Genomic DNA, 26673 nt, shown 5'->3' with positions numbered 1-26673 from the left:
TATATATATATATATATATATATATATCTAGAGCGGGTAAAATTCCCAAGATCCATGGTTGAGTTCTCTGTAATAGTCCTTGTCCCTCATCATTGCTATCATGTACTGTGACTCCCAGGGACCAGTGTCTGTCCTTAGGACATCAACATCCTCAGTCTCCCTCTTCTAGTGTGTCCATGTAGGGGCTCCCACATGAGCACTGAGTGCAGTATCAACTCTGAATGAGGGTGAGCATGTCCAGCTAACCTCAGTCTCCTCTGTGTTATTTTTGAGCTAACTTTTTGGGAGGCTTTCGTACAGGTCTGAGTTCTTCATCCTGATATATACTGATTAATGTTCAGAGCCATCCTCAGCATTCTCATGTAGCACCCATCCACCATCTGAGTGAGTTTCTTGTGTCCAAGTCTCAGACCCGTACAACAGCACAGACTCCATTGCAGCAATGAAGAGACGGATCTTCAGTTCTTTATGAAGGGCTGAAAATAAATGAGATTAAGTTGAAGTATCTGGTAGAGAACATTAAGAAGCCAGAAAAGATTATGAATGTAGGTGGGAAGCCACTAGATTTGGTTGAGGACTTCCTGTATCCGGGAGCAAAGATTAGGAACATAAAAGGTAATATAGTTGAGAGGAAGATCAAATCCTGCATGGCATGCCACAGTTTACTATATATATATATATATATATATATATAGTAAATATATATTTACTGTTCACTTATTTTACAGATATAATACTTGAGTTACAGAGAATAGTATTTGATTGAATTTATCTCCTCTCTGTTATATCTATCAAGCCATCTCCATTACAAAGTGTTCATGTCTTCCACTAATATAAGTACAAGCATGACTGTGTGGTTAAGAAGCTCACTTTGCAAGTGTGTGACTTCGTGTTCAGTTCTGCTGCACAGCTCCTTGAGCAAATGTCTCCTATTATAACCTCAGGCCAACCAATACGTCATTAGTGAATTTGGAAGGTGAAAACTGTATGGAGGCCTGTCATATATGTATATATGGCTATGTGTGTGTGTTTGTATATATATATATATATATATATATATATATATATATATATATATATATATATATATATATATATATAAGTATAGGAGTGGCTGTGTGGTAAGTAGCTTGCTTACCAACCACATGGTTCCGGGTTCAGTCCCACTGCATGGCACCTTGGGTAAGTGTCTTCTACTGTAGCCTCGGGCCGACCAAAGTCTTGTGAGTAGATTTGGTAGACGCAAACTGAAAGAAGCCCGTTGTATACATGTATATATATGTACATGTATGTGTGTGTATATGTTTGTGTGTCTGTGTTTGTCCCCCCAACATCGCTTGACAACTGATACTGCTGTGTTTATGTCCCCGTAATTTAGCGGTTCGGCAAAAGAGACCAATAGAATAAGTACTAGGCTTACAAAGAATAAATCCTGAGGTCGATTTGCTCAACTGAAGGTGGTGCTCCAGCATGGCCGCAGTCAAATGACTGAAACAAGTAAAAGAGTATATATATATAGGTGGAAGTGTATCGTACTTACAAAGCGAACTTAACCACAAAGCTATACCTGTGTGCCTATGTATAAATACACTTCCATCTATATATGATCATCATCATTTAGTGTCTATTTTCCATGCTGGCATGGGTAAGAGGGTTTGACTAGAGTTGGTTAGCTGGAGAGCTGTACCAGTCTCCAGTCTGTTTTGGCTTCATTTCTATGACTGAATGCCCTTCCTAATACCAATCATTACACAGAGTGTGCTGGGTGTCTCTTATGTGTCACTGCCACGGGTGCCATGTATACACATGACAAGAGGGTGAAAAACAAAGTTGACCATGTCAAGATTTGAACAACAAATGTAAAAGTATGTAACTAAATACTACAGAACCTCTTACAATCTACTGATGCTTTGACATTCCACCTTTTGTTATGTTTAACATTGTGCATAATTTGATAAGATTTACTGTCTATGATGGTGAAAATTTATGTCCTCAGGCATTTGATAGTCCCAACCATATTCTCTGTAGTATTTATTTTCCTTTCTTTTCCATATAGCATCAAGTTCTTCTTTTCTGAAAGTGATTGACTAGATCTGGAAATTCTGTTCATATTAGTTATTTTTATTTATTTATTTATTTATTTATTTATTTATTTATTTATTCATAGTCTGTTGTAGTTTGTAAACAAGAACATCATAGTTACATAAATGAATATATATATATACATATTTATAAATAAGTTGCTTACTGGGAATGGCAATGTAGAATCTGTACATCAGTGCAAAGATTTACTGATATTCACACCCAACACTGTCATCAATGTGTAAATTGGCAAAAACTATAAACACACACAGACACACACACATTCAACAAGCTTTTATATAATTCCTGCCTTCCAAGCTCCACTTATACATTATCATTAGGTCTTAGATTTCTATGAAACTGCTTTATGTATTCTTTTCCATATTTCTATCACCCCTTATGACAGGCATGGGCACAGTGGGCATTTGCCTGAGGACCTTCTCGGGCCTAGGGGCCCAATTCTGATCTGTGTATGCTGGATTTGTTGTCAATAAATAAATACTATAAAGTCCAGTGCATTGATTTGCTTGGGGCAGGGTGGGGGTCAGTAATGTTCTAAGATGGCCTTGGTATTAGTATGTATGTGACTGAATAATTCTACTAACATGTATACCCTTAAAGTAATCCTTAGGCAGGATCTGCATGACACTGTGTATGACAAAGCTGATCTTGATTTATGGACACAGCTCATCTGCTGCACTTCCACACAATTTATGTACCCACTTCCATTCATATAAGGCTTGTGTTGACATGAGACTCTGTTGAAAGGTGCCCCAAGTTGCCATGCTGCAGAATTGAACTTGGGATTTTATGGTTGCAATGGGTGTCTCCTTAACCATTCAGCCATTCTTGCACCTCTATGTGGCAATACGCATATACACTTGTGCATGCATACACGCGCACACACACTCACACACATACACACACGCATATTCCCCCTCCCCATTTATACCTTTTCTGTCCCCAGTTATATTTTGATTAATGTTTTTTTTCCTTCTCCATGTGCATTCATGTAAACATTTATCTCCATGGATTATGTTTGGTTTATAATTCTCTAAGGGAATCAGGAAGCCATTGCATGCAACCACATGATGTGATGAATACTTCTGGGACTTCACCAACAAGAGAAAATACAAATATTTTTATTTCAAATCCATTACAGTATAATCTTTTATTATATTGTTCTAGATTACCAAAAATACATCTTATGGAAACATGATAGTTTTTCTGTTATATTTTATACTTCTTAGAATTATAATGAAAACATTATATTTTTCTGTTTAGAAATTGGTCATAAATAGGAACTTATTTTATTGTTTTGCATTTTTTTTGTTCAAAGTGTACCTGATAGCTAATAAGAGAAAATGTCATATTACTGCAAATACTGAAATTATAAAAATATTAAATATATTAAAGATATTTAAAAGAATATTAAAAAGAAAAACACTGACTTTACTATCATAAAATTTAAATTTATGCTGGTTTATAGTGCTATGGTGCTACCCATGCTAGAACCTCTGTATGACAGACACTTTAACCCTTTCGTTACTGTATTTATTTTGAGATGCTCCATGTTTCTTTCAATTACTTTAAATATAACAAAGAATTTAGTAAAATAACTCAGTTATCATGAAGCTAGTGTTAAGAACTTAAATTCTGACTAAGGCTTGGTGGAAAAGTTTTATTTAGAACTTATGAAAACAAGACATTTGTACTACAGAGCCATAGCCGGTTTCAGCCGGGTTGGTAACGAAAGGGTTAATCCTCATGTGGCATACTTTAATGTTTGTGTTAACAGACACTACAGTTCCTTATATAGATATTAGACAGCAATAAAGTTTATTTAATCAGTTTTATGCCCCATTTTATGTAATGTAATGTGAAGCAGATGGATTTGGTATTAATCAATAGTTTGAATCTTGGAATTGAGCTCTCAAATACTTATGGAAATTAGCCAGCACCATCTTCATCATCACAATCTTCACTGTCATCATCACCATCACCATCATCATCGTCATCATCATCATACTTGCCATCTTTCATCATCAGCATCATTTAGTTACTATTTCTGTTATCCATCCCAGCATTCGTTGGATAAATTCTAAAGCTTATGTGTTTTCATATGTCTTTAGTCTACACCATATCATCTATGATCATAAAGTAAGTAATTTCATTCTTTCGACTATTTTTAGTATTTATATCTTCTGCTACCAACTTTTGTATACATGGTGAGCTGGCAGAATCATTAGCATGCTGGGCAAAATGCTTAGCAACATTTCATCCTTCTATATGTTCTGAGTTCAAATTCTGCTGAGGTCAACTTTGCCTTTCAACCTTTTGGGGTCAATAAAATAAGTGCCAGTTGAGCACTGGGGTCTTTGTAATCCACTTACCCCCAACCAAAATGATTGATATCACATGTCCATATTAACAACATATTTGTTTGATGTCCAATAAAGGTCACTTGCCATAGACATCTTTACATACTTCTTATCATATAACTGAGCTTTGTATGGTGCCATTTAGAACAAGGGACTCCCTAAATCATTATTTTCAGGTACCTAACCTCATTGTAATTTTAAATCCAGTTCAAGAACAATAAGAATCATTTGAAGAATGTTAACTGGTGATAGCTAGTTCTGATATCAGTGTTATGTGGGTTTATGCAGGAATGTATCACCTGAAATGTAGTGAGACAAAATGGGACTAAACCAAGGGTTTGGCTTTGTGACTGAGGACAAATAACTGGTTGATGTGTTTGGAAAATTGGTTGCTACTTCTGCTTTGCAGAATGTTTTGGGTTGTAGAAGTAAGCAGACAATTACTTTTTACTCCCTATCAGAAATAAAAAAGGATGCAACTCAATAATGAAAGAATATAGGATTACTGACAATGAATAGACTGAATAATAACAACAGAGTGCTGAGATTGACTTTAACAAAATTCATACAATAGAAGTCAGTGTTCTCAATATCACATACTGATCCTACTAATCCTTGTCTTACAAATACCTATAATTCTTCATTGTTTACATTATTTACATTTGACGGATATTTGTCCTCATCTTGTTTGTTGTTAACACAACATTTCAGCTGATATAACCTTCAGCCTTCATCAGGTGTCTTGGGGAAATTTCGAACCTGGGTTCTCATTCCTGAGGTATTTTTTGATGTTGTTGTTGTTGTTGTTGTTGTTGTTGCACCCTCTAGAATTTTTATGGGCTGCAAAATCAAAATTTGCACCCCTACTTTTCTCAGGTTTAGAATACAGTAAATAAAAAGTGATCTGTAACAAATAGCTTGAAGCTAGGTTTCTTTTCAAAGAACAAAAATAAATTTGCAAAAGAAAACAATTAGACCTTGTTTGTAAAAAATTTTGGACCTGGGTTTGTACCTGCTAAACAAATTTTGTTCCCGAGCCAGTGCCCTCACCTCTTTCAAAGTAAGGTAATATTTCTCTATGAGCCGACATACATGTTTCCACTGACGGTTGGAAGCTTGTTTACAACTATCATGTTAACTCAAGGCAAGAAAACAATAACACTAATACACACATGCATACAACCATAAATGCATGCATATGCACTCACACACACACACACATGCACACACACAGGTTTTGTTTAATTCTTGTCTACTAAATCCACTGTCCACCAACAAGGCTTTGGTCAGCTTGGGACTATAGAGGAAGACATTTGCCCCATGCGGTTGGGAAGTACACTTATCACACAGCCACCCTTGCACTGAAAATAAAAAAAATTGAGAGATGTGTGTACCTTGATAAAGTAAACAATTTATCGAAGAACACCCATAAATGCTTTCTGATTTTACTGAATATGGAGAAGTTTTATAATCCTATGGTTATTAATGTGAGTTGACCTCATCGGTCAAGAGATTATTTTAATTATGGAATAAACCATAAAATATTGCTAATAAGAACAGCTATAAAAATATAACATAATACCACTAATGAAGTAGAAAATACAGAAAAAAATTCTTTAAATGATGGAAATAAATATTTTCAATGAGGCAAGTGACCAGGTGGTAAATAAACGGTAAATAAAAAAATACTGGCTATGGTGAGAATACTGTTTCCCCAACAAATTCTTTCTTAAGAGGTTATTGTAACAGTTGTTCACTTGGATTACATTTTTCTTAACCCCCCCAAAAAAGAGAAACAAAAAAACCTGTTTTCACACACAAACAAATGTACATATATATATATATATATATATATATCCACACACTTATACGCACACACAAATAGATGCATATATCCACATACACACATGTATACACTTATACATACATACATACTCAAGTACATATATATATATATATATATATATATATATATATATATACTGCATGAATGCACTACATAAATAGAGCATCGTGCTAAAGTACTTTTTCTTTAAATATTAGAAAATATAAATAAATAAAAAACAAGTTGAAGATAAAATTCAATGTTATGAATGAATAGGATCTAAACTTTTGGATCTCAGTTCATCCAATCAGATTCTTCTGCTGTTACCTCTTTTTTTTTATATAAATGTCATATGCACCATGATGTAATGACAGTAGCATTACAAAACAGAACATTTTATTTAAAACAAACATGTATTCGAACACCAACAGGGGATTGACTGCACAACTTAGAATTTTTCAAGAAAATATCCTGTTGAAATATTAAGCATTTAATGTCGGTACTGAAAACTGTTGCAGTTGTGCAAAAAATTATTGATTTTTATAAGATAGTAGTATTATTAGCAGTAATCTTAAGTATGAGAGAAAAACAACACACTTAATCTTACCTTTGCATAGCTGAATCATCGGGGTCCAAAAGAGATTCTACAAATGATTTTGTACTGTGTAGCCTAGCCATAAACTGTCGATGCTTACTACTGTGGTTACTGTTGTTCATCCCCTCTTCCTCTTTGTCTTCTTCTGAATGGCAGCTTTCCTTCATGCTGCCTGAAGTTTCAGTTACCATCATCGCCGATCAATAACTCATCAATGCTGTAGATTGGCTGCAGAAATTTGCTGCTTTAGTTAGAATTTAAAGCGAATAATATCTGAAGGAATGTCGCAGTGTTAGTATTGATGTTTCAAATCTTATTTTACTACCTAAACAAAAGAGTAAAAAAAAAACATATAATTAAAAAGAATTTTTTAAAATTAAATATTTACATAATTACAGTGTTTAATTTTATTCCTGTGAATGTTACTTTATTGCTATTTTAAAGAATGTTTATCTCTGAAGTATGTGGGAATTGATTTCTTACTTTGTATCTATTGGTGCAAAGAGACAAGAATGTATAATGTTTGTTTTTCTCTGTGACTAGTAAAATAAGTAAAGTGTCTGGCTTCAGTTGGAATTGAAACTCTTAACCCTCCAATATGAGCTTGTCTTTACTCAATGGTAAAAATAAAAAAAAATCTTTTTTTCCCTCTTGTTGTTATGTATATCTTATAGGGATAGATGTTTAATAACACTTCCTTTCTAAGTTGATTAGTTTTAAATGATAAAATTCGTTTTATTGTAATTATAACTTATTTCAGATTAAATTAGTTTCTCAAGGATTACTTGCTTTAAACATAAAAAAAATATTTATGTGCTTAACTCTCTTGATACCAACTTGCACAAGATTGCCCTTTGTCCTAAAATACAAAACCACTTGTTTGAAAGTATTCATATTTAGATTAAAAACTTTGCTAATTATTTTATCTGAAAAGGTTCTTTGTTAAGATATTTTCTTAACATCAGGTTTATAATGTAAAAAGTTTTAAGTGGCTTGTAATAAATACCATCAAATTCTTTATTTTCAAACTTAGTTGAAAGAGATAGACAGCAAACTAAGTATAAATGCAGCTTATAAAGATGTGAAAAAAAAAATCAAAAGGGATAAATTTGTGGGAATTGAACATTTTTACTCTCTTCTCAGTTGTTATAAGTAGAGTGAAGTTGTATGCTATCATATGTGCTTCTTTAACACAAAGGACAGGGTGAAAATGCAAGCCCAAATTTTATGTGATTCACCTGTCTGAAAGCTAGTTCTGCAGTATTTGGGAAAGAGAAGCAGAAGGGTCACTGTCAGGGACGTTGTTGATGACATTGATTCCTAGCTAGTAATTATCTTCATAGTGCTATCATGGGCATGTGGTTAGGGCAGCCATAACTGGTGTTAGTATGATGTGTGGTGGGGTAGCCATATGCATACAAGTCCTTGTGACCCTGCAGGGCCATGAGAACTGTGTTCTGTTGAGAGTACCAGAAGAGAGACTTTTACATTCAGCTTAGAAGGTAGACAACCAAGATGCTACACTTGTGGCACTAAAAGTCATTTAAGAGGTTACACCTATGCCAGCATGAAAAACAGGCATTAAATGATGATGGTGATGATGACACCAAGCATAATACTTAAGTCAACAAATGAGATTACCCCATCCACATTGCCAAGAGCAAATCATAAGATCCAAGCAACTTCCTCCATCTTACCCAGCCACAACCATTGAAAACAAGGGGCATCACTTACAACAGCAACAACAACATAAGTTAGAGCTAAGTGACCAGGACCTACATCCTAATTTAGTAGTAATGCTCTATTTATTTGTGAGGATAAGGGCCAGACAAAGGTCGAAGGAGATTAGCAGTATCTTTAAAAAAAAACAAGAAAAGAAAAAGACCCAATGGAGAAAACACTAAGCTGGGTACATCTGCTTTGAAGAAACAATACTCTTTACTGAGAAAGAACTCATATCATATATTGAGAACCAATATCCTTTGAGAGAGAACCAGCCTCATCCTGCAAAGAAATGAAATTCACAGTCCTTCACAAAACTAACAAAACTTTAATAAGCCACTTATATTATATCTACAAAGGATTTAAAGATGAAGTATGGATTGAGAAGGAAATGAAATCACATTTTAAACAGCATAAAAAGGACAGAGTACTAGTACAAACTTAGATAGACTTTAAGAAGTGCTACAGTTCAAAAGTCAGTGAAGGACTAGCATCCCATTCAGGGATAATGTGATCTTTGTCACCTATACACTGTGGAAACTGAGTAACTGGCTCTATGAGTGTCTGTTTTCTATACACTATCTAAATCTAGATATAACAACAACTGAGGTGAGAAAAATGTTCAATTCTTAGTTGGGAATTTGTAACTTTGTAATCTGTGTATCTTCTGAATTGTAGCCTTCATTACTGGACATCATCAGATTTTCCCTACTTTATATACCTTGCACCAACCAGAGCAAGTGTAAAATAAATTTTTAGTTTATTCCAGTAAAATGTAATCTTCCTTGAAAGTTGATAATGGTCTTGTGGCCCTCTTAGCTACAATCTCTCTTCTATTTTTCTCTCATATACAAGGCAGTAAATTAACAGTCATTAGAGCATTGACTAAAATGTCTTGTATTGTTTGTTTTGACTCTCTATGCATTCTGTTCAAATCCCAATGAGGTTAACTTTGCCCATTTCTGTAATACTTTTATACAAACAAGGGATAAAAGATTCACATTTGTATGGGGTTAAAGGACAGAAATTTTGAGTGGAATGTTTTATATAATCAAACATTTCCCAGACTAGATCTGTAGCATGCCAGTAGATGATAGCTCATGGTTGCATGCACACTGAGAGCTATCAGTGACCTTCATGATGCAGTGTGCTGAGTGACATTGCTGTGTTTACTTTGTAAGTTGTGAAATTTGTGTTTTTGGGATCCCATGTATGCTGCAGTCTGTAATTTTTGTCATCGACAGGAAGTCGGAACAAAGAGCTATTGAGCATGCTTTGGCAAGCTTACGGTGATGAGGCAATGGGTTGTATGCAATGTTTCAAGTGGCACAGGTGCTTCAAAAGCAGAAAAAAAAAATCTCTGGAGGTCGATGAGTGATCTAGAAGACCTGCCATGAGCATTACCGCCCAAAGAAAATTCATCAGCTTGTGCATGAGGAATGTCGAAGGACAATCAACAAAATTAGTGATGTTGTTGGTTTGTTGTATGGGTTCGTACAGACAACCCTAATGTCTGAATTGAACATGCAGTGTGTCTCTGCCAAGTTTGTCCCTCACCTGCTGACCACTAAGCAGAAAGAACATCACGTCAGAGTATGTCAAGATCTTTGTCAGCATGCCATTGATGACCCATCATTCAGGTCGAGGATCATCACTGGGTTTATGGATATGACCTGAGACAAAGCAACAGTTGTCACAATGGAAGAGGCTTTCATCTCCATGACCGAAGGAGGCACAACAGAGCTGCAGCTCAATCAAGTGCATGTGCATCAAGAATTCATCCCCCAAGGCCTGAAGCATTTGAGGGAGGGCATTTGGCAAAAGTGACTGGGTCTGTGGAGTGTGAAGAATTGGATTCTTCATGATGACAATGCGCCCCTGTCACCAAGTTCTCCTCACCCATGAGTTTCTTACTGAGAAAAAAACATGGTATTGCTTCTGCACCTACCCTATTCACCAGATTTAGTACCTGAAGACTTCAATTTCTTCCCCTAGATGAAAATGCAGCCTAAAGGTCACTGTGTTGATACCGTTATCGAGATCAAGAGTGAATTGCAGAAGGTCCTTGACTCGCTTATGGAAAACAACTTACTGGTCTGATTCAAAAAGTGCAGGAATGCTGGGACTAATGTATTGCTGTGCAAGGTGGCTATTTCGAAGGAGATGATGTTAAAACTTAGATAAATAAGTTACCTTTTATTAAACATAACTAGACCAGGAACTTTTGGATACCACCTCATAGTTTATTTGTAGCTAAAAGGAAAATTGTTATTTGTGGTTAGAAATCTGAAAGATTTATCAGTTAGATTATATTATTTTGTTATGAACAAGTCAAACTACCTAAATGAGTCAAACTGTTTAAAATAGTCCATCTCCCTTAGATCCTAAAAGAAAACCATTGTTTTAATCTATTATTTAATTCAGATCAAATCCTGAAGTTGTGAAATTAAGTCGTTGATCAACTTATCGAAAAACCCTCTGTTGAACATTTGTTACATCCATTAAATAATATTACTAAGTAAGATATGTTCATCAGTTTCCACATTGTATAAGTGACCAAAAGTACAATACTTCCCACTTTTTGAGATACTACTCCATTGCAGGATTAATACCCAGCTGTTGCTAATACTCATTTTCAGCTGACTGGATTGAAACAACATAAAATAAATCGTTTTACTCAAGAACACCAAGCACTGATTGATCTTGGAGCATTAAATAGCTAACTTGCAATAATTATGAAGTAAGAAAAAACAACAAAATAACATTAGGTATTAGTTAATGATATTTTATTGCAAGAAGTATAGGCGATAACTTTGAGTATGTTTTGGTCATGGTCCTTGCATAAAATGTGTTAAATCTAACTCAACTATTGTTTTGTGTGCAAATAGCATTTCTGATAATTTTTTCTCTCTCTAAATAATTCTATTTTCTTATACCAACAACTGTGCAATGCAATCCTGCACATTTACTTAGTGATCCTCCTGTTACTACTTTATCAAATAGAGTGAAGTCTTAGCTTTGTTGAGGAGGTCATTATGTGTTTCAAAGTTGTTTCATGTTCTTGTAAAAATAATAAAAATGATATTAGTCATGGCTAATATTATTTACCCTTTCAATGCATCATTCTTTCTAATAAACTTTTAAAATGATAACAAGGATGATGGGGAGGGGGAGCAGGGTGGTGACAATGATAATGACTATTTAACGTTCACCTTTTCATGCTTACATGGGTCAGATGGAATTTGTTGTGACAAATTTTTTATGACTGGAAGTCCTTCCTGTCACTAACCTTCTCCTGTCTCCAGCCAAGGTAATATTTCCCAAGGCCAGGCATGAATTTCCATGGAAGATTGGAAATGAGCAATATCACTGTATTAAAAATGTTAGCTCTAATTTAACTGTTGTTAATGGCAACTCTGAGTGAAAAATTAAATGCTAATTTCATTTCATGGTTGAATAGTTAGCATTAGGAAATACATATAGCTGTGAATATTTTCTGAAAGTTCATATGCAAATATTGAAATTGTAAAGTGTATGTTGTGGTGTGAGATAAAGAATTTAAAACTTCAAAAAATACAAGAAATATGATACTGTGAAAAAATATGAACTAAGTCATTAAGATAATCATATTATTAATGACAATAATTTAAATTCTGCTGAGGTTGACTTTTTCTTTTATCCCTTCAGGGTTGATAAAGTAAGCAGCAGTTGAGCACTGGAATCAGTTAATTGACTTACCCACTACCCAAAGTTGCTGGCCTTGTGGCAAATATTTAAAATCAATATTAATGACAGGAATGTTAATGAAGACATCAATAATTGCAAATTAAGAACTAAACTGCTAGCAAGCACTTCTATCAATTGTCATTGCTTAAACACTAACACAAGCTTTTAAACATGTTCTGTTTCCTTTGCTCTATCATATATCTGAGTTGATTTTTGCAAAGGACCTTGTCACCAAAAATGACATAGATTTAACCACCAACCACTTCAAACTCAGACTCAGTCATCACAACCACACCTTTAGAAATCCAGTTAGCAAAATTTGCACAATTTTTTATTACTATTTATAGTCTTTGAACCAAAAATATAAGACATCAAAAACTATTTTGGGATATTATTGGCATCAGGCTTTCCTATTTCTTATTATCAAGGATTCACAATCTATGTACTGCAGAAACAATACTTTTCATTTGGAAATACAAAAATAAATTCTTTGTAAGAAATTATATAAACCCAAACAGAAAAGATGTACATCATATAGTTGTTACCTTCTAACTTACAATCTATGTTTCACAGAAATGATACTTTTCTCTTAGAAACACAAAAATAAATTCTTTGTAAGAAATTATATAGACTCAAATGGAAAAGATGTACACCATATAGTTGGAATGGTGGTTCTTAGTTTTTGCCTGACATTTAAAAATGAGAAACTTTAAGTAGCAAATTCTGAATAATATCTAAATTCTGTAACCGTGTATTAAGTTCTCACTCAGTTGTATAAACACCATCATGTTTATATATATATATGACAGCAGTGTTATCAGCATCACTTGCAATATAATGCAATATTATATCTTCATTTGTAATGTTGTCACAATGAAATACATAAACATACACACACACATTTATAAATATGTATATGTGTGTGTTTGTGTGTATGTGTGTGTGTGTGTGTGTGCATGAGAGAGAGAGAGAGAGAGAGAGAGAGATGTATAATATTTTGTTATAGCAACACTGAAAAATAAGATATTAAGTTATATTGTGAGTGTTATTAATAATGTGGCTGTCATAAATTTCTATTAGTTTTCTGTGAAGTTTTTCCCCTTTGCAGAGTTTGTGTTTCAATATTTATATAACTGGAAAGGTGGGGACTAGTTTTTATTTAAACAGTTGTGTGTAGTCGTGCATGTGGCCATGTGCTTGTGAGTGTTTGTGTGGTGTGTGATTGCATGCATGAGTGAGTGAGTATTTGTGCAAGTGTATGTGTTGTGTGTGTATGTGTGATTTTGATGAGCTTCCTTTACCAGTGACATTCATAGAACATCACATGATTTTTTTTCCCTCATGCAACCATTGGTGTCTATTTCAACTGTAAATTATTTGCTTTTTCTAATCTTTTAGTGTTTCACTGGTTTCAGTTATTAGACTGCGGCCTTGTTGCAGCATTGCCTTCAAGGATTTTAAATTGATCATAGTTCACTCTTGTACTTGTATATCATTTCCTACATATCAAATTACTAAGTTACAGAAAGAATAAAAGCAGCAACACTAGCTTTATTTCAACCAATGCAAATATGAATTGCACACACATGTGTGTATATATAAATGTGAGTGTGTGCATGTGTGCTTGTGCATATATATATATATATATATATATATATATATATATATATATATATGTATGCATGCACATACCTACATACACACACATATACACAGGCTTTTGCAGTTTCTGTCTATCAAATTTCACTAACAGGCATTGGTCAACACAAAGCTATTGCAAGAAGACACTTGCTAAAAATGCTACACAGTAGGATCGACCCTAAAACCATGTAGTTGCAAGCAAATTTCTCATCTACAAGGCCATGCTGAAGCCTAATGAATTCATTTAATTGTTTAAAATCCTAATTTTGATTTGAAAACTCTGTGTGAATGGTTATTTATGGGTTGTGTAATAAGTTTGAATATGCTGTGGTGTGAGAAAATCAATAATGGCCTGTGAAGATTCCTTATATCAAAAAGCAGTGTTTGATCTCATTCAGTAGTTGACCCACTTTGTGCAAAAATTCTTATTGGTGATAGATATTAACGGAAAAAAAACCCCTCTCTCTGTGAAGAAAGACCATAATTTGTTTCAGGCCATTAAATAATGGCATTTTGTGAAAATAGATTAGTAGAACATATAAATTCTTGGTGTATTGTGTATGTGTGCATGGGCATATAATGTGTGTATTTATTTGTGTGTGTGTGTGTGTGTGTGTGTGTGTGTGTGTGTGTGTGTGTGCATGCATGTGTGTGCATGTAGTGTGGGTGTGTGTAAATTTTGAGCATAGTAAATCATTGCATTATCATTACACTGTTGGAGAAGGTATGTAAATTTCAATTTAAGAAATCCTTCAGTTTGTGAAGATGAAAAGGAAATTAAGGTTTATTGATTGCTAAATACAAAAGAGAGATTTTTCTCACTTAGTTTACAATGACAGTCCAGTAAAACCTGTTTTAAACATTGTTGCCTTCAATTTTCTGTTAGATTACTTTTGCAGTTTGTCTTGCTAAGAGCCAATAAAATATATCTGTTCAAAGTTATTTCACTAGTGATACTCAATTTTAGATTAAATCTGTTCAGTGGCTAAAACAGTAGAATGCAAGACTAGATTAAATGTCTTGTAATATTTGGCTTCATTTAAGTTTTGAGTTCAAGTTTTCTGCCAGTGTTGTGTATTTCATTCTTGCATAGTTAATAAAACAAGTGTCTGATACTATACTGGAGGTAATGATAGGAGTAATCATCTTTTCTCTTCTGGACAACTTTGTTAGCCTTGTGGTCAAGTGGAAATCTGTATTCAGTTTCATATTGACTACTAAAGGAATCATCGTTTATTGATTTTAATATATAATCAATAAATATAGTGTATGAATACCATTCTATAATATTCACTTTCTTTTATTTGTCATCATTTTGACAGTTATTTGATTTAGGGTGAAAAAAATCAAATATATCAATAGAATTGTAGTGACAGAGGAAAACATTGTATAATCTTGCTAAAAAATCTGTATAACCAGTAAGAGATTTGATTCAGTATTGGATTATATATTAACAGCTTAATTGTAAAAAGCTTTAACTAGAATTTGTCAAGTCTGTTAGATTTTGAAATCACAAAGTCAACTCTTCAGCTCAAGGCATGCTTTTAAAATACAACATATAATTGATAAAAATGCTAATTTTCATGTGTCACTTCTGTAATACGAAATTATGCAAAAATTGATGTTTGTGATCTCTGACATATATATACTGAAACTGAATTTGTAAGGGTTCTGTCATCTTATATGTATGATACATCTAAAAGAGGGTTGGTAAAAAAAAAACCCTGGCTTTGGTAAGGCTCTGATCAATTTAGATGAACTACAATAAGATTAACTATTGCTACTTAGCAACTGCCCTCAGGGCAGCTGGTTTTTTGAAAGGCTAGGTTGCTTCAGTGTACAGTGACAAACATCCTAGTGATCAGATTAAATGGCCACCTGTTGGAATCATTTTGAATCATGCTCAGTCCATCGAGTGTGCCCACTCTCATTGACTTTTGTATATTCTGTATATTTGTATACACTGATTAGTCACAATTGTGGAAGCTAGAGGTGTTGAAAGATATTTGTTCAAAGTAGGACACAAAAGAGTTATGTCAGTACACTTGGCAAACATAATTGTAATGGTATAGGATATCATGGAAATCAAAGTGATTGACACTGTTGTAAAGAAATATAAGGCAGTGACAGGTCAGAGATTAACCTGAACAAGTCAGAGGGTTTATAGATTGGCATATAGATAGTAATATGGCATGCTGGACAGGTGGAACAGTCAAGTTGCTTGAGATCTGGTTCAGTGTACTTCTACAGGTTAATAGGAACTGGAGTGAAGTTATAGCAATGTGGTCTGTCTCATCCAGAAACGGACTGAGAGAAAGCTATTCCTGAAAGCTTTGGCAGAGGTGGCACATGTATTTGTCATCTTTGTTAATCACAAATTTGATATATAGGTATTAATGACTTGTACGATTATATGAAATAATTGTTGTGGAATATAGAGCAGCCAACAAGGGCAGGCATTTTTTTTCTGTTTGGTAATTATGGTAGATGAAGTTGTGTGGTGGAGAAAATTGAATGACTGAAGGCCAATACTTTGCTTTTTTGTTAAGCTCTCATAGACTTTTTCACGTTTCACATGGAAAAGAAAGTAAGATTGGAGAAGGAAGTGCTCTTCCAGTAAATTTGTTTAAATGTGAAAGACAGTATCAAATACGGCACAACTGAATGGTTCTACTCTAAGCATGTGCTTTGGACTGGAGAATGATAGTTGGTAGAAAGTACCTTGCTTTGGTAATCAGGCTAATGCTAGATGTGTGAGGTCCCTTGTTGACTCTAGGAGGTGATTTTTCCCCCTCTAAGGACTATACCACATATTTGTATACATTGTGCATGATTTTTTCAACTTAATCAATTTTATTTCTCACCCATGCAAAACCCCACAATTTTTGTAATTTGTATCTGCAATGTTATCTTCATTCTGAATTCAAATCCTATTGAGTGATGTATTTCATCCTCCTGAAGTTGATAAATTAAATACTAGTCAAATACTGAGATCAGTACAAACAACTGACCCCCCCCTCTCTCTCTCTCAACTAGTATTTGTAATAGAAATTATTGATGTTGTTGCTAAGCCTGTGCAAGCTTGGCTGCAAATCTACAAAGATGTTCCGGTAATGATCAGTGTCCTTTTTTCAGACACTGTACATTTAGAACTACATTATCCTATATATATTTCTCTTCTCATGACAATGAGGTATAACTAGAGAAACATTTAGCTGCTCTTTCTTGCCAGTTGAATCTATTTTTATCAAATTTTCTCTTTTCTCCTCATAACCAGTTATTATTTCAGTTTTTGCTTTTGATTTATTGGCTTCCTTGAAGATAGAAAATTGTTATTTTTTGTACAAGCTTTGTAGCAATTTCTGCTATTTTCCTTTTATTCTTTACTAGATATGTTTTGTAGCCCTACAGTAGATACATCACGTTAATTTTCTAGTTGCAGCTATCTTTCAGTAATTGTAGTAAAAATAATTTTTCTGTATCAGATTTTGGGTAGCCTATCCTGAATGTAGTCATTATTTTCCTTGTTTTCATGTCTAGTCATGTTGATTCACCTAGCATATAGTTGGGATTATCATAACAATGACTTAATACTGAGATAGCAAGAGTATTGATGTTTTTGCATTTAACTCTGTTTTTATGCATCTACATTGTCCTTCTTCACCTTTACTTTCATTTGTGTGTATTGTATTCCATCTCATTCATTAATTCTTAAGTATTTGTAAGTCTGTATTTGATATTCTTTTATCTTTGTTTCTTTATTTAACACTATATTATCAATTTTCATCTCTCAAATTTACTGTACCTCATTTCTCTAAACTGAATTTCGTATTAGTTCTTTTAGTGAATCTCCATGCAAGCCTTAAACAGTGTTTCCAGTTGTTTATCACCTGTGAAGTACAGCTTGAGATCATTTATATTTTTTTTAAATGGTTGATTGTTTTCCTGTGACATTTTCATCCAAGTCCAGTCTTATTTAGTATATTGGTTAAAGGTATTAATGCCAAGCATACACAGGTAGAGAAAGAAAGTATCCTTGAAATATTTATTTCCATGCTGGCATGGGTTGGACGGTTTGACTGACGACTGGCGAGCCAGATAGCTGTACCAGGCTCCAACTGATCTGGCAGAGTTTCTACAGCTGGATGCCCTTCCTAACGCCAACTACTCTGAGAGTGTAGTGGGTGCTTTTACGTGCCACTGGCACAAGGGCTAGTCAGGCGGGTCTGGCAATGGCCACGCTCAAATGGTGTTTTTTTATGTGCCACCTGCACAGGAGCCAGTCCAGCGGCACTGGCAACAACCTCGCTCGAATGTTGCTTTTCACATGTCACAGGCACAAGTGCCAGTAAGGTGATGCTGGTAACGATTACGCTTGAATGATTCATATTTATCTTAAATAATTAAAAAAATATACATTATATGTTTTAGGTACCTGCTTACTATTGGTGTACCTTACTCATGGCTAATGTCCCCAGAAAACACAATGGGAAATATTGTTGAAAAATTTCCAAGTCAGTCTATGCCATGTTAAAATTCTTCTTTCTCCTTCTACAGACATTAGTTATGACTTTGCTGTTTTTGTTTTTTTTAATCTCAGAGATTATGATGGTTTTCTTCTTGAGGAGGCATTCAGCTATTGCTTCAGGTTCTTTCATTAGATTATTACATATTTTTGTCAGTATTTTGTGTGAAATAATTCAAATGGATGTTAGATTGATGTATGAAGAACTAATGACTTTCAGTTGTTCATCTTTTTCTCTTTTTCTTGTAGCTGCTGAGCTAGTTCTTGAGTTGGTATTGTTTTTCACGATTGTTCAGTTGCTAGGATTATTTTTTGAAACACTCTTGTCCATAGCAATCCCTTCCTGTACATCTCTTGTTGTTGGTACAGATATGATATATTATTTCCATATTGACCAAATCATTGTGGATTAGCATCAAACTGTTTTGTTTTATTCAGAGTCATTGCTACTTTTCATAATGCCCGATTTTTTGTGATTTATCAAGATAGATTAAGTGGAAGCATATGGCTTAAGATTGTGATTTAAATTCCTGGACTGAATGATGCATTGTGTTCTTGAGGAAAACAATTCATTTCACATTGCTCCAGTTCACTCTGCTGAAAAAATTGAGTATTTCTGCGATGGACTGGTTTGCCATCCAGGGGGAATGTATATGCCACTGAATCCAGTTTGTATGACTCAGGGAGGAGCTTTTTTTTTTTTTATTAAGATAAGTTTTAATTTATACTTTTCTCTGTTTTACTTATTGTTTAAATTTTGATATTCCTATATGGGTTGTGGTACTGCATAAATTATTTAATTTTGTTTTTTTACATCTGTTTTCATTAAATGTATCAAAGACAAGTTTGCATTATTTGTTGCCTTTGCTGTTTTATGACAAAGTTCTATTATTGGTTGAAAGGTACTTCTGTTTGTTTGTAGGAAGGTCTACTATCAATTTTAATTGTTTAACTATTTCAACCTTTATTGTTAGGTAAAGATAAAGATACTTCCTGAGTCAAATAGACACATAGGGCCGGTTTCCCAGTTTCAGTGGTGTATATATTCACCTCCTGGATGGGACACTGGGCCATTGCAGGATTACTCACTTTTGCCAGCTGAATGAACCAGAGATAATGTGAAATGAGGTGTTTTGCTCAAGAGCGCAATGCATTGCCTGGTCAAGTGATCGAAACTACAATCTTTTGATCATAAGTTCAACACCCTAACCTCTAAGCCACATGCCTCCATACCTTTCCATTAAAAAAAATTTTCTATTCTTAAATTTTTCTTACAATCCATTTTATTCCCGTTTTCATTAGTGTAGAACTTGCACCTGAATGTTAAGAGGAGTATCTTGGAGAACTCATCCCATCAAGAAACCACTGCATGGAGATCTACCTCTTTCCACCATCACAAGGGAAAGGTTCTTGCATTTTATGGGATATTGCTGGTGAGTTAAACAAAAACTGGCAAGTGACCTCTGCAAAGACCTCCCTCAATTAATGCAGAACCAAGATGGATGGCATGCACAGGTTAAAGATATTTGAGCAAGCTTGACTAGGTAATGATATGAGTTCTGGTCTGGTTTTTGCTGCTCAGTATTCTGTAGGAGTTCTAGGTTTTCATTTTATTATTTTGTTATTTATTTTATTTGTTTCACATGTGCTAGATCTATTTTTGTGGTTTATAGTATCAATGTTTGTAACAGAATGCTTTTATTGTCATTGTCTGCAGTTTTGTTGTTATTTTGTTTGAGGTTCGTATTTTCCTCATATATTCTCCAAAGTGTCTCTATTTGTGGATTTTATATTTGTATAAAGTATTTTAATAGCATTGTTATCTGTTGAAGAATACCATACAGCTGTCGTATCTTCAACATTTTTGCTCTGAGAACAGAAGAAGTAGTCTTTTAGCCTTTTTGATATCAAAATAGTAACAAAATGGCAAAAGCTGAGAAATATATTTTGGTTCTAACTTAGGCACAAGCTCAGAAGTTTGCAGGAGGGAAGCAGTCAATTATATTTAGTCAGTACTTGACTGGTACTTCGTTTTAATGACTCTGAAGGATGAAAGATAAATTGATCTGGGTGGATTTTGAACTCAGAATGTAAAGCACCAAAAGAAATACTACCAAGCATTTTGTTGGATGTTTGACTGTTTTGCCAATTTGCCTCTATATTAGCAACACTTCTAGATTGCAATTATTGAATTATTTCTTTAATGGTTCATTGAATTGTTGATGTCTTGACTCAAGTTTGATCCTTTAGATTTTTTCTTTAGAAGTGATTCCACAATAAGTAATAGAAGATTGAAAATTATTTTGTTGTATAACTTAGCAGAAATAGGAAGTAAAGATAAGATACCCCTCAATAGTCAGTTGGCAATATGAGATCACCTTGCTTAGAAACAAGAATTTGTTTTTGAAAAAAATGGATGAAAAAATATAAGGTTCAAAAATGCGAATACAGATATCAAAAATTATGTAATATAAAAAATGACTATCATATTAAAAATGTGATTGCTGAGATATTATCAAGACTGACTGCTTTTTTAGTTTAATGAATTTCAATACATTTTTTTAGATAGTTAATTCACGGAAAGTATGTCATTTCAATATTAAAGGTATCAGAAATGACAGCTTTTGGTAGTTTTTCTGTCTTCTCGAAGAGTTAGAGGTTTACCTACAGAACTTTTGAAATGATCAAACCAATATGGTAGCATTTTCTTAATGGATACCCTTTAATAGTTATTTGTGATTTTCCTTTCCACTGATAGTGTCTATAATCATATTCACCAATGCAGGTGGATGCTTTTTACTTGTGTGTTAGAATTTCTGACTTATTAATATTTCCCTTGATATAGTTTACTTCAGCTTCCAACTGAGCTTTATTTATTTTCTTTTTAACACAACTAAGTGCTTTCTTGTTTAATTGAGTATAGTTTCTCATAGTCTTCCTTGCTTTTTGAGCCAACTAAGTTGGCTGAGTGATCTCTCTTAAGCTTTGTCTTTTGGGGGAGGGTTTTTAAGGCTGCCTTCTCATTAACTCTGGCAAGTGCTTCATCTTTATACTCAATTTCATCTGGATCAAGAGTAGAAAACAGCTCTTCAAGTCTTTTATAGGCATTAGTGATATACCCGTGACAAAGTTTTGGGTCTTCCTTCATCTTATACCAGTTAGTGATTCTCATAGGATAAGTGTAAGCTGAAACTTTTAGCATGGCATATTGAAATCTATAATTTTTCCAAAAGAAATCTTGTTATTTTTATGAATGTGTATATTTGCATATTTTAGTTTTGGATAAATGTTTAAATAATTGATTTACTATTCTGTTATATTTTTGAAACTGGAAATTTAATGAAATATAACTTCAAATTCCAAGATATACTTTTAAAAGTAGGATAATAAAATGAAAAGTAAAATGTTACCTTCGCATAATGATTTTTTATTGCTGAGTTTGAGAAGACAAATGCTTTATGATGAGATACAGTATGTGCATTTTAATTCTATCAAAATAGTATTTCATTCATATGTAATAAAAAATTAAAGAAAAATTTAAGTTTTAACAAAAGAATTTAGCAATATCATTTCACTCAGGAAAACCACGCTCCATGTTTTTCATATCTAAAGATAGCCTGATTTCACTTAAACACTGAAGAAACCTTTCAAGTACTTGACCAAAATTCAACAATTTTACAATATTGTACATTATGAAAATATTGTAAACTGATTTAATTTCATTTAGAAATAAATTGAATTTTCTCTTAAGTAAAGTTTTAGCAGCTATGAAATTGATTTTGCCACATCATGAAAATCTTTACAGCCTAGTTCACACAGTTCTTTTAGAATATTACAATTGAAAGAAAGAGTTGGGCAACAGTTTTTCTAAATTACTTTATATAATGAATATTTCAACCTACATATTTTTAGCAAATCTATTTGTCTTTCATGAATTATTTTACATGTCTTTTCCTAGCTTAATCAATTTCTCATAAATAGATTGTCTGAAAATATTTTAGTTAATTTAGGCACAATCACCATTTGGATATTCAAAGGCCCAAAGCTGATTACTTAACTTCATAAAAACTTTATTGGCAAGAATGCTGTATTCTTCCAAGAAATCAGGCAGTCCCCCTCCCCACCAATTTCTCTTTGCATGCTAAAAGTAAATTTAGCAGCCATAAACTTATTTTTGCATTAGAGTCCTCTGGGACTAGTAAAAAAATTGTAGGATATAATATGGTCAAGAATGCAACATAAATTATGATAGGACACTTTTGACTCTTCAGCAGAATTATGAAGACTCTTGTGGGAAATAATAGTTATTTTTAAGATAGCCCCAAATTTCAGAGCTAACATACATGCTGATATAGATTCTTTATGGAAGAGGCTATCAAAATCTTCTTGTGATGAAAAGAGATAAATTAGCCCACTAATAGTGGAATTTACACTGTTCTTGATTGCAGATGAAATAATTAGTCTGTAGCTATCAACAGATTAATAATAGTCAATATCAGTGTTAGGATGAAAGAGTGTGTGCTCTTGTATGGCAAATCACTTATATCTTCGCATCTTTTACTTATTCTTGTATGACTTATAATATTTTAAGTTTGAGCATTAAAAATGTTAACTAGAGCAGTTGACATAAATCTAATTAGTTGCCATGCTCAAACTTTCTCAATACTAGAAATGATGTGTCCAGAAGAATTTAAGGTGACTTCTTCAATGGCTTCCTCGTGGTGAACAAGTTCTGAAATGGGACCTAATGTGAAAGGGGCTGAATCAAACATCATAGATCTACTAATATGTACAGTTCCTTGATGTTTTTGAACCATGGTGCAATTAATTATGCGATGCACTTTTCCAGAAAAATAATTGATATGACTATATGCATCATGTAATCATATCAGTTATTGAGGTTGACCACTAACCCTTGTTTTTATTCAGAAACCATATCTCTTGGGGATTACCAGCTAAAGTTAAAGAGCTCATTATCTACCAATGTGATATGCTTATCCTCTGCTTGATATCAATCATGTATTTCAGTAGTTTTTCCAAGGGTTCTACAACCTTGTACAAGGACTCATACCAAATACAGTCAACTGTAACCATCTAAAACTGGAACTCATGTCAGACGGGGCCATCATTCCCTGAAGTAGTGATTGAAGTCATTGTCTTGATGGTGAAATAATGACCATAATTTCAGGGTGATTCATGAGCACCCTTCTCTTTCTTTAATAATTATAATACTTTGAGTATCATAAATACAATAAATGATAAAAGTTTTCTAGTTACTCGCAGGCAATATTCATGCTGTCTGTTCAAATATAAAACTAATACTGGATGGATGAGTGTAGAATGGATTTTCTCCCTCAAACAGCAAATCCATGGTTAGCTTTCAACAAATATTTAGACTTTGGAAGGTGGTGAGCTAGCAGATTTGTTAGCATACTAGACAAAATGCTTAGCAGCATCTATTCTGGTTTTACATTGTGAGTTCAATTCTGTCAAGGTCTGCCTTGCCTTTCAGAATCAATGAAATAAGTACCATTTGAGCACTGGGGTCAATGTAATTGACTAGCTTGCATCTCCAAAGTTTCAAGCCTTGTGCTTATAGTAGAAAGAATTATTTGGAATTGCAATGTTTACTTTAAGCTAATCCCTTAAAATTAATCTTTCATGTTCTTGTTGAGCCACTTCTCTGATATGGCACAGAGATGTTTTATGTAAGGTTCCAATGGAACATCCAGGCTATGACTACTGGGGAGAGAGAGGGAGGAGGGAGAGAGAGAGGGGAGGGAGAGAGAGGGGGAGAGGGAGAGAACAGTGGGGTATACCAACACAAAGAAAGAATCCTTTCTTTAATGACCTTGACCCTGGAAGGATGAAAAGCAAATCTCACCATGATGGTAAGATTTGAGTTCAGAGCACAGAAAGCCAGAACAAATATTGTAACATATTTTATCTGACACCAACAACTCTTACAATCAATCATCTAAAATAATGTTGCAATTATTGATTATATTTGTTATTATAACATTCAGTGAGGTATGAAGATGACAGAATGGTGAACACATTGGACCAAATACTTAGCAGCATTTCTTCTGACTTTTATGTTGAGTTGAAATTCTGTTGATGTTGACTTTACCGTTCAACCTTTTGGGGCTCAATAAAATTAGTACCATTTGAGCAATGGGCTTGATGTGTATCAACTAGCCCCCTCCCTATAAAATTTCATGTCTTGTGCCTGTAGTAGAAAGGATTATATGCATTCAGTGGACATACTTGTGTCAGAAGAAAAAAAACTTAAGATTTTTACACAGATAGACTAGTAAAATGTGGCTGCAGCATCATCACCTGAGCCAATCATGCTATTTTGATTATATAACTCTACAGAGAAGATTAAATGAATTCCTATTGATGTCTGAAATTCAAACAGTTTAAAAGCAAGTTGATTGGTAGATGTTAGAATAAAATCAATGGGTTAATGCACACATGAGTACATAAAAGTGCATGCACATACATGAAAACACACACACACACACACACATACACCTGCACGCAAAAGATTTATAGCCAAGTTATATGCCATTAAAAATGCTTTTGCCTACTTATCGTTTATCATGTAGATAGTGCCTGAAAACTTCAATTTGTATGCAAGTTTCTTTTCTCCCCACTCTACTATTCCTTGCTTTCTCTCTCTTAACAAATATTTGCTATTGCATGTTCACAGAGTTGATTCAGTCATCAACACTTCAGCTATTATAACAGGATTATATATCTGTCTACTGAAGATTCCAAGCAAGAGAAACTGTTCAGATTTATCTCCCATATTTATTGATAAAAAGAAAACAATTACTCAATTTTCTTTTTCTGATTATCAAATATATTCAACTTTTTTAATGTTTCAAGCCTACTTGTGCATTGCTTGCGAAGACCTGTTGAGGCAAGTGAAATCACAGTCAAGATCAAATTTGCTGACATGGCCAATGACAGCACCACCTGACTGGCACCCATGCCAGTGGAACGTTAAAAGCACCATCCGAACATGATCGTTACCAGGGCCGCTGACTGACTCCCGTGCCGGTGGTACATAAACAGCACCATTCAAGCGTAATCGTTACCAGCATCGCCTTACTGGCACTTGTGCCTGTGGCATGTGAAAAGCAACAGTCGAGCGAGGTTGTTGCCAGTGCCGCTGGACTGGCTCCTGTGCAGGTGGCACATAAAAAAACACCATTTGAGCATGGCCATTGCCAGATCTGCCTGACTAGCCCTTGTGCTAGTGGCATGTAAAAGCACCCACTACACTCTCAGAGTAGTTGGCGTTAGGAAGGGCATCCAGCTGTAGAAACTCTGCCAGATCAGTTGGAGCCTGGTACAGCTATTTGGCTCGCCAGTTGTCAGTCAAACCGTCCAACCCATGCCAGCATGGAAAGTGGACATTAAACGATGATGACAATGATGATGTATGTATGTATCTTGTAACTGTATTACCTGAGATTTTTACTACATCATTAAATCATACTGTGTGTCTAATTTGTAATGGTTCATCTTTCTCTCCATCCTGTACAGATTCTCCATTTTGCTGCAACACACCCTTTGAACTGTAGTTTAGTGTTCAATTCAGATTTGTTGTTGTACAACTGAATTCAATGAGAGTGAATGTTATCAATAAATGCATTTTTCTCTCACTGGCATGACAGTTAGGTCACATAAGCAACAGATGGTACAGTTTCAATGATACATTATAACAAAATTATATAGATCCTAATTTATGTCTGTGTATATATAGAATCATCTTGAATGAAACAGGTTACTTCATTTATTTCTTTTTAATGTTGTGAGGGCAAGACAATGCTCCTGTCTTTTGCCAACTTCTGGAGACTGCTGAGATTGATACAACTAGTGTTCAGTATATCAACCATTTAACATTCAGATTTCTCTGTCAAATGTATTGCTTATTTACTCTTTTACTCTTTTACTTGTTTCAGTCATTTGACTGTGGCCATGCTGGAGCACCGCCTTTAGTCGAGCAAATCGACCCCAAGACTTATTCTTTGTAAGCCTAGCAATTATTCTATCAGTCTCTTTTGCCGAACTGCTAAGTTACGGGGACGTAAACACACCAGCATCGGTTGTCAAGCGATGTTGGGGGGGACAAACACAGACACACAAACATATACATACACTC

General features: G+C 34.2%; 2 protein-coding genes across 5 annotated transcripts in view; one reads left to right on the top strand and one right to left on the bottom strand.

Moving 5' to 3' along the window:
* Positions 1-26673, top strand: part of LOC106873822 (glycosaminoglycan xylosylkinase) — a 419531-nt gene that overhangs the window by 165340 nt on the left and 227518 nt on the right. The window lies entirely within an intron of this gene.
* The window catches only part of LOC106878725 (potassium channel subfamily T member 2), a 747999-nt gene that overhangs the window by 601895 nt on the left and 119431 nt on the right, over positions 1-26673 (bottom strand). The window contains exon 2 of the mRNA XM_052970033.1: positions 6896-7208. Within this exon, the coding sequence (XP_052825993.1) occupies positions 6896-7077 (182 nt within the window). The 5' untranslated portion in view covers positions 7078-7208. The remainder of the gene's footprint in view (positions 1-6895; positions 7209-26673) is intronic.

Source organism: Octopus bimaculoides, chromosome 1 (genome assembly GCF_001194135.2).
Source record: "Octopus bimaculoides isolate UCB-OBI-ISO-001 chromosome 1, ASM119413v2, whole genome shotgun sequence".
NCBI classification, from domain to species: Eukaryota; Metazoa; Mollusca; class Cephalopoda; order Octopoda; family Octopodidae; genus Octopus; species Octopus bimaculoides.
This window is presented reverse-complemented; position numbering and strand designations above follow the sequence as displayed.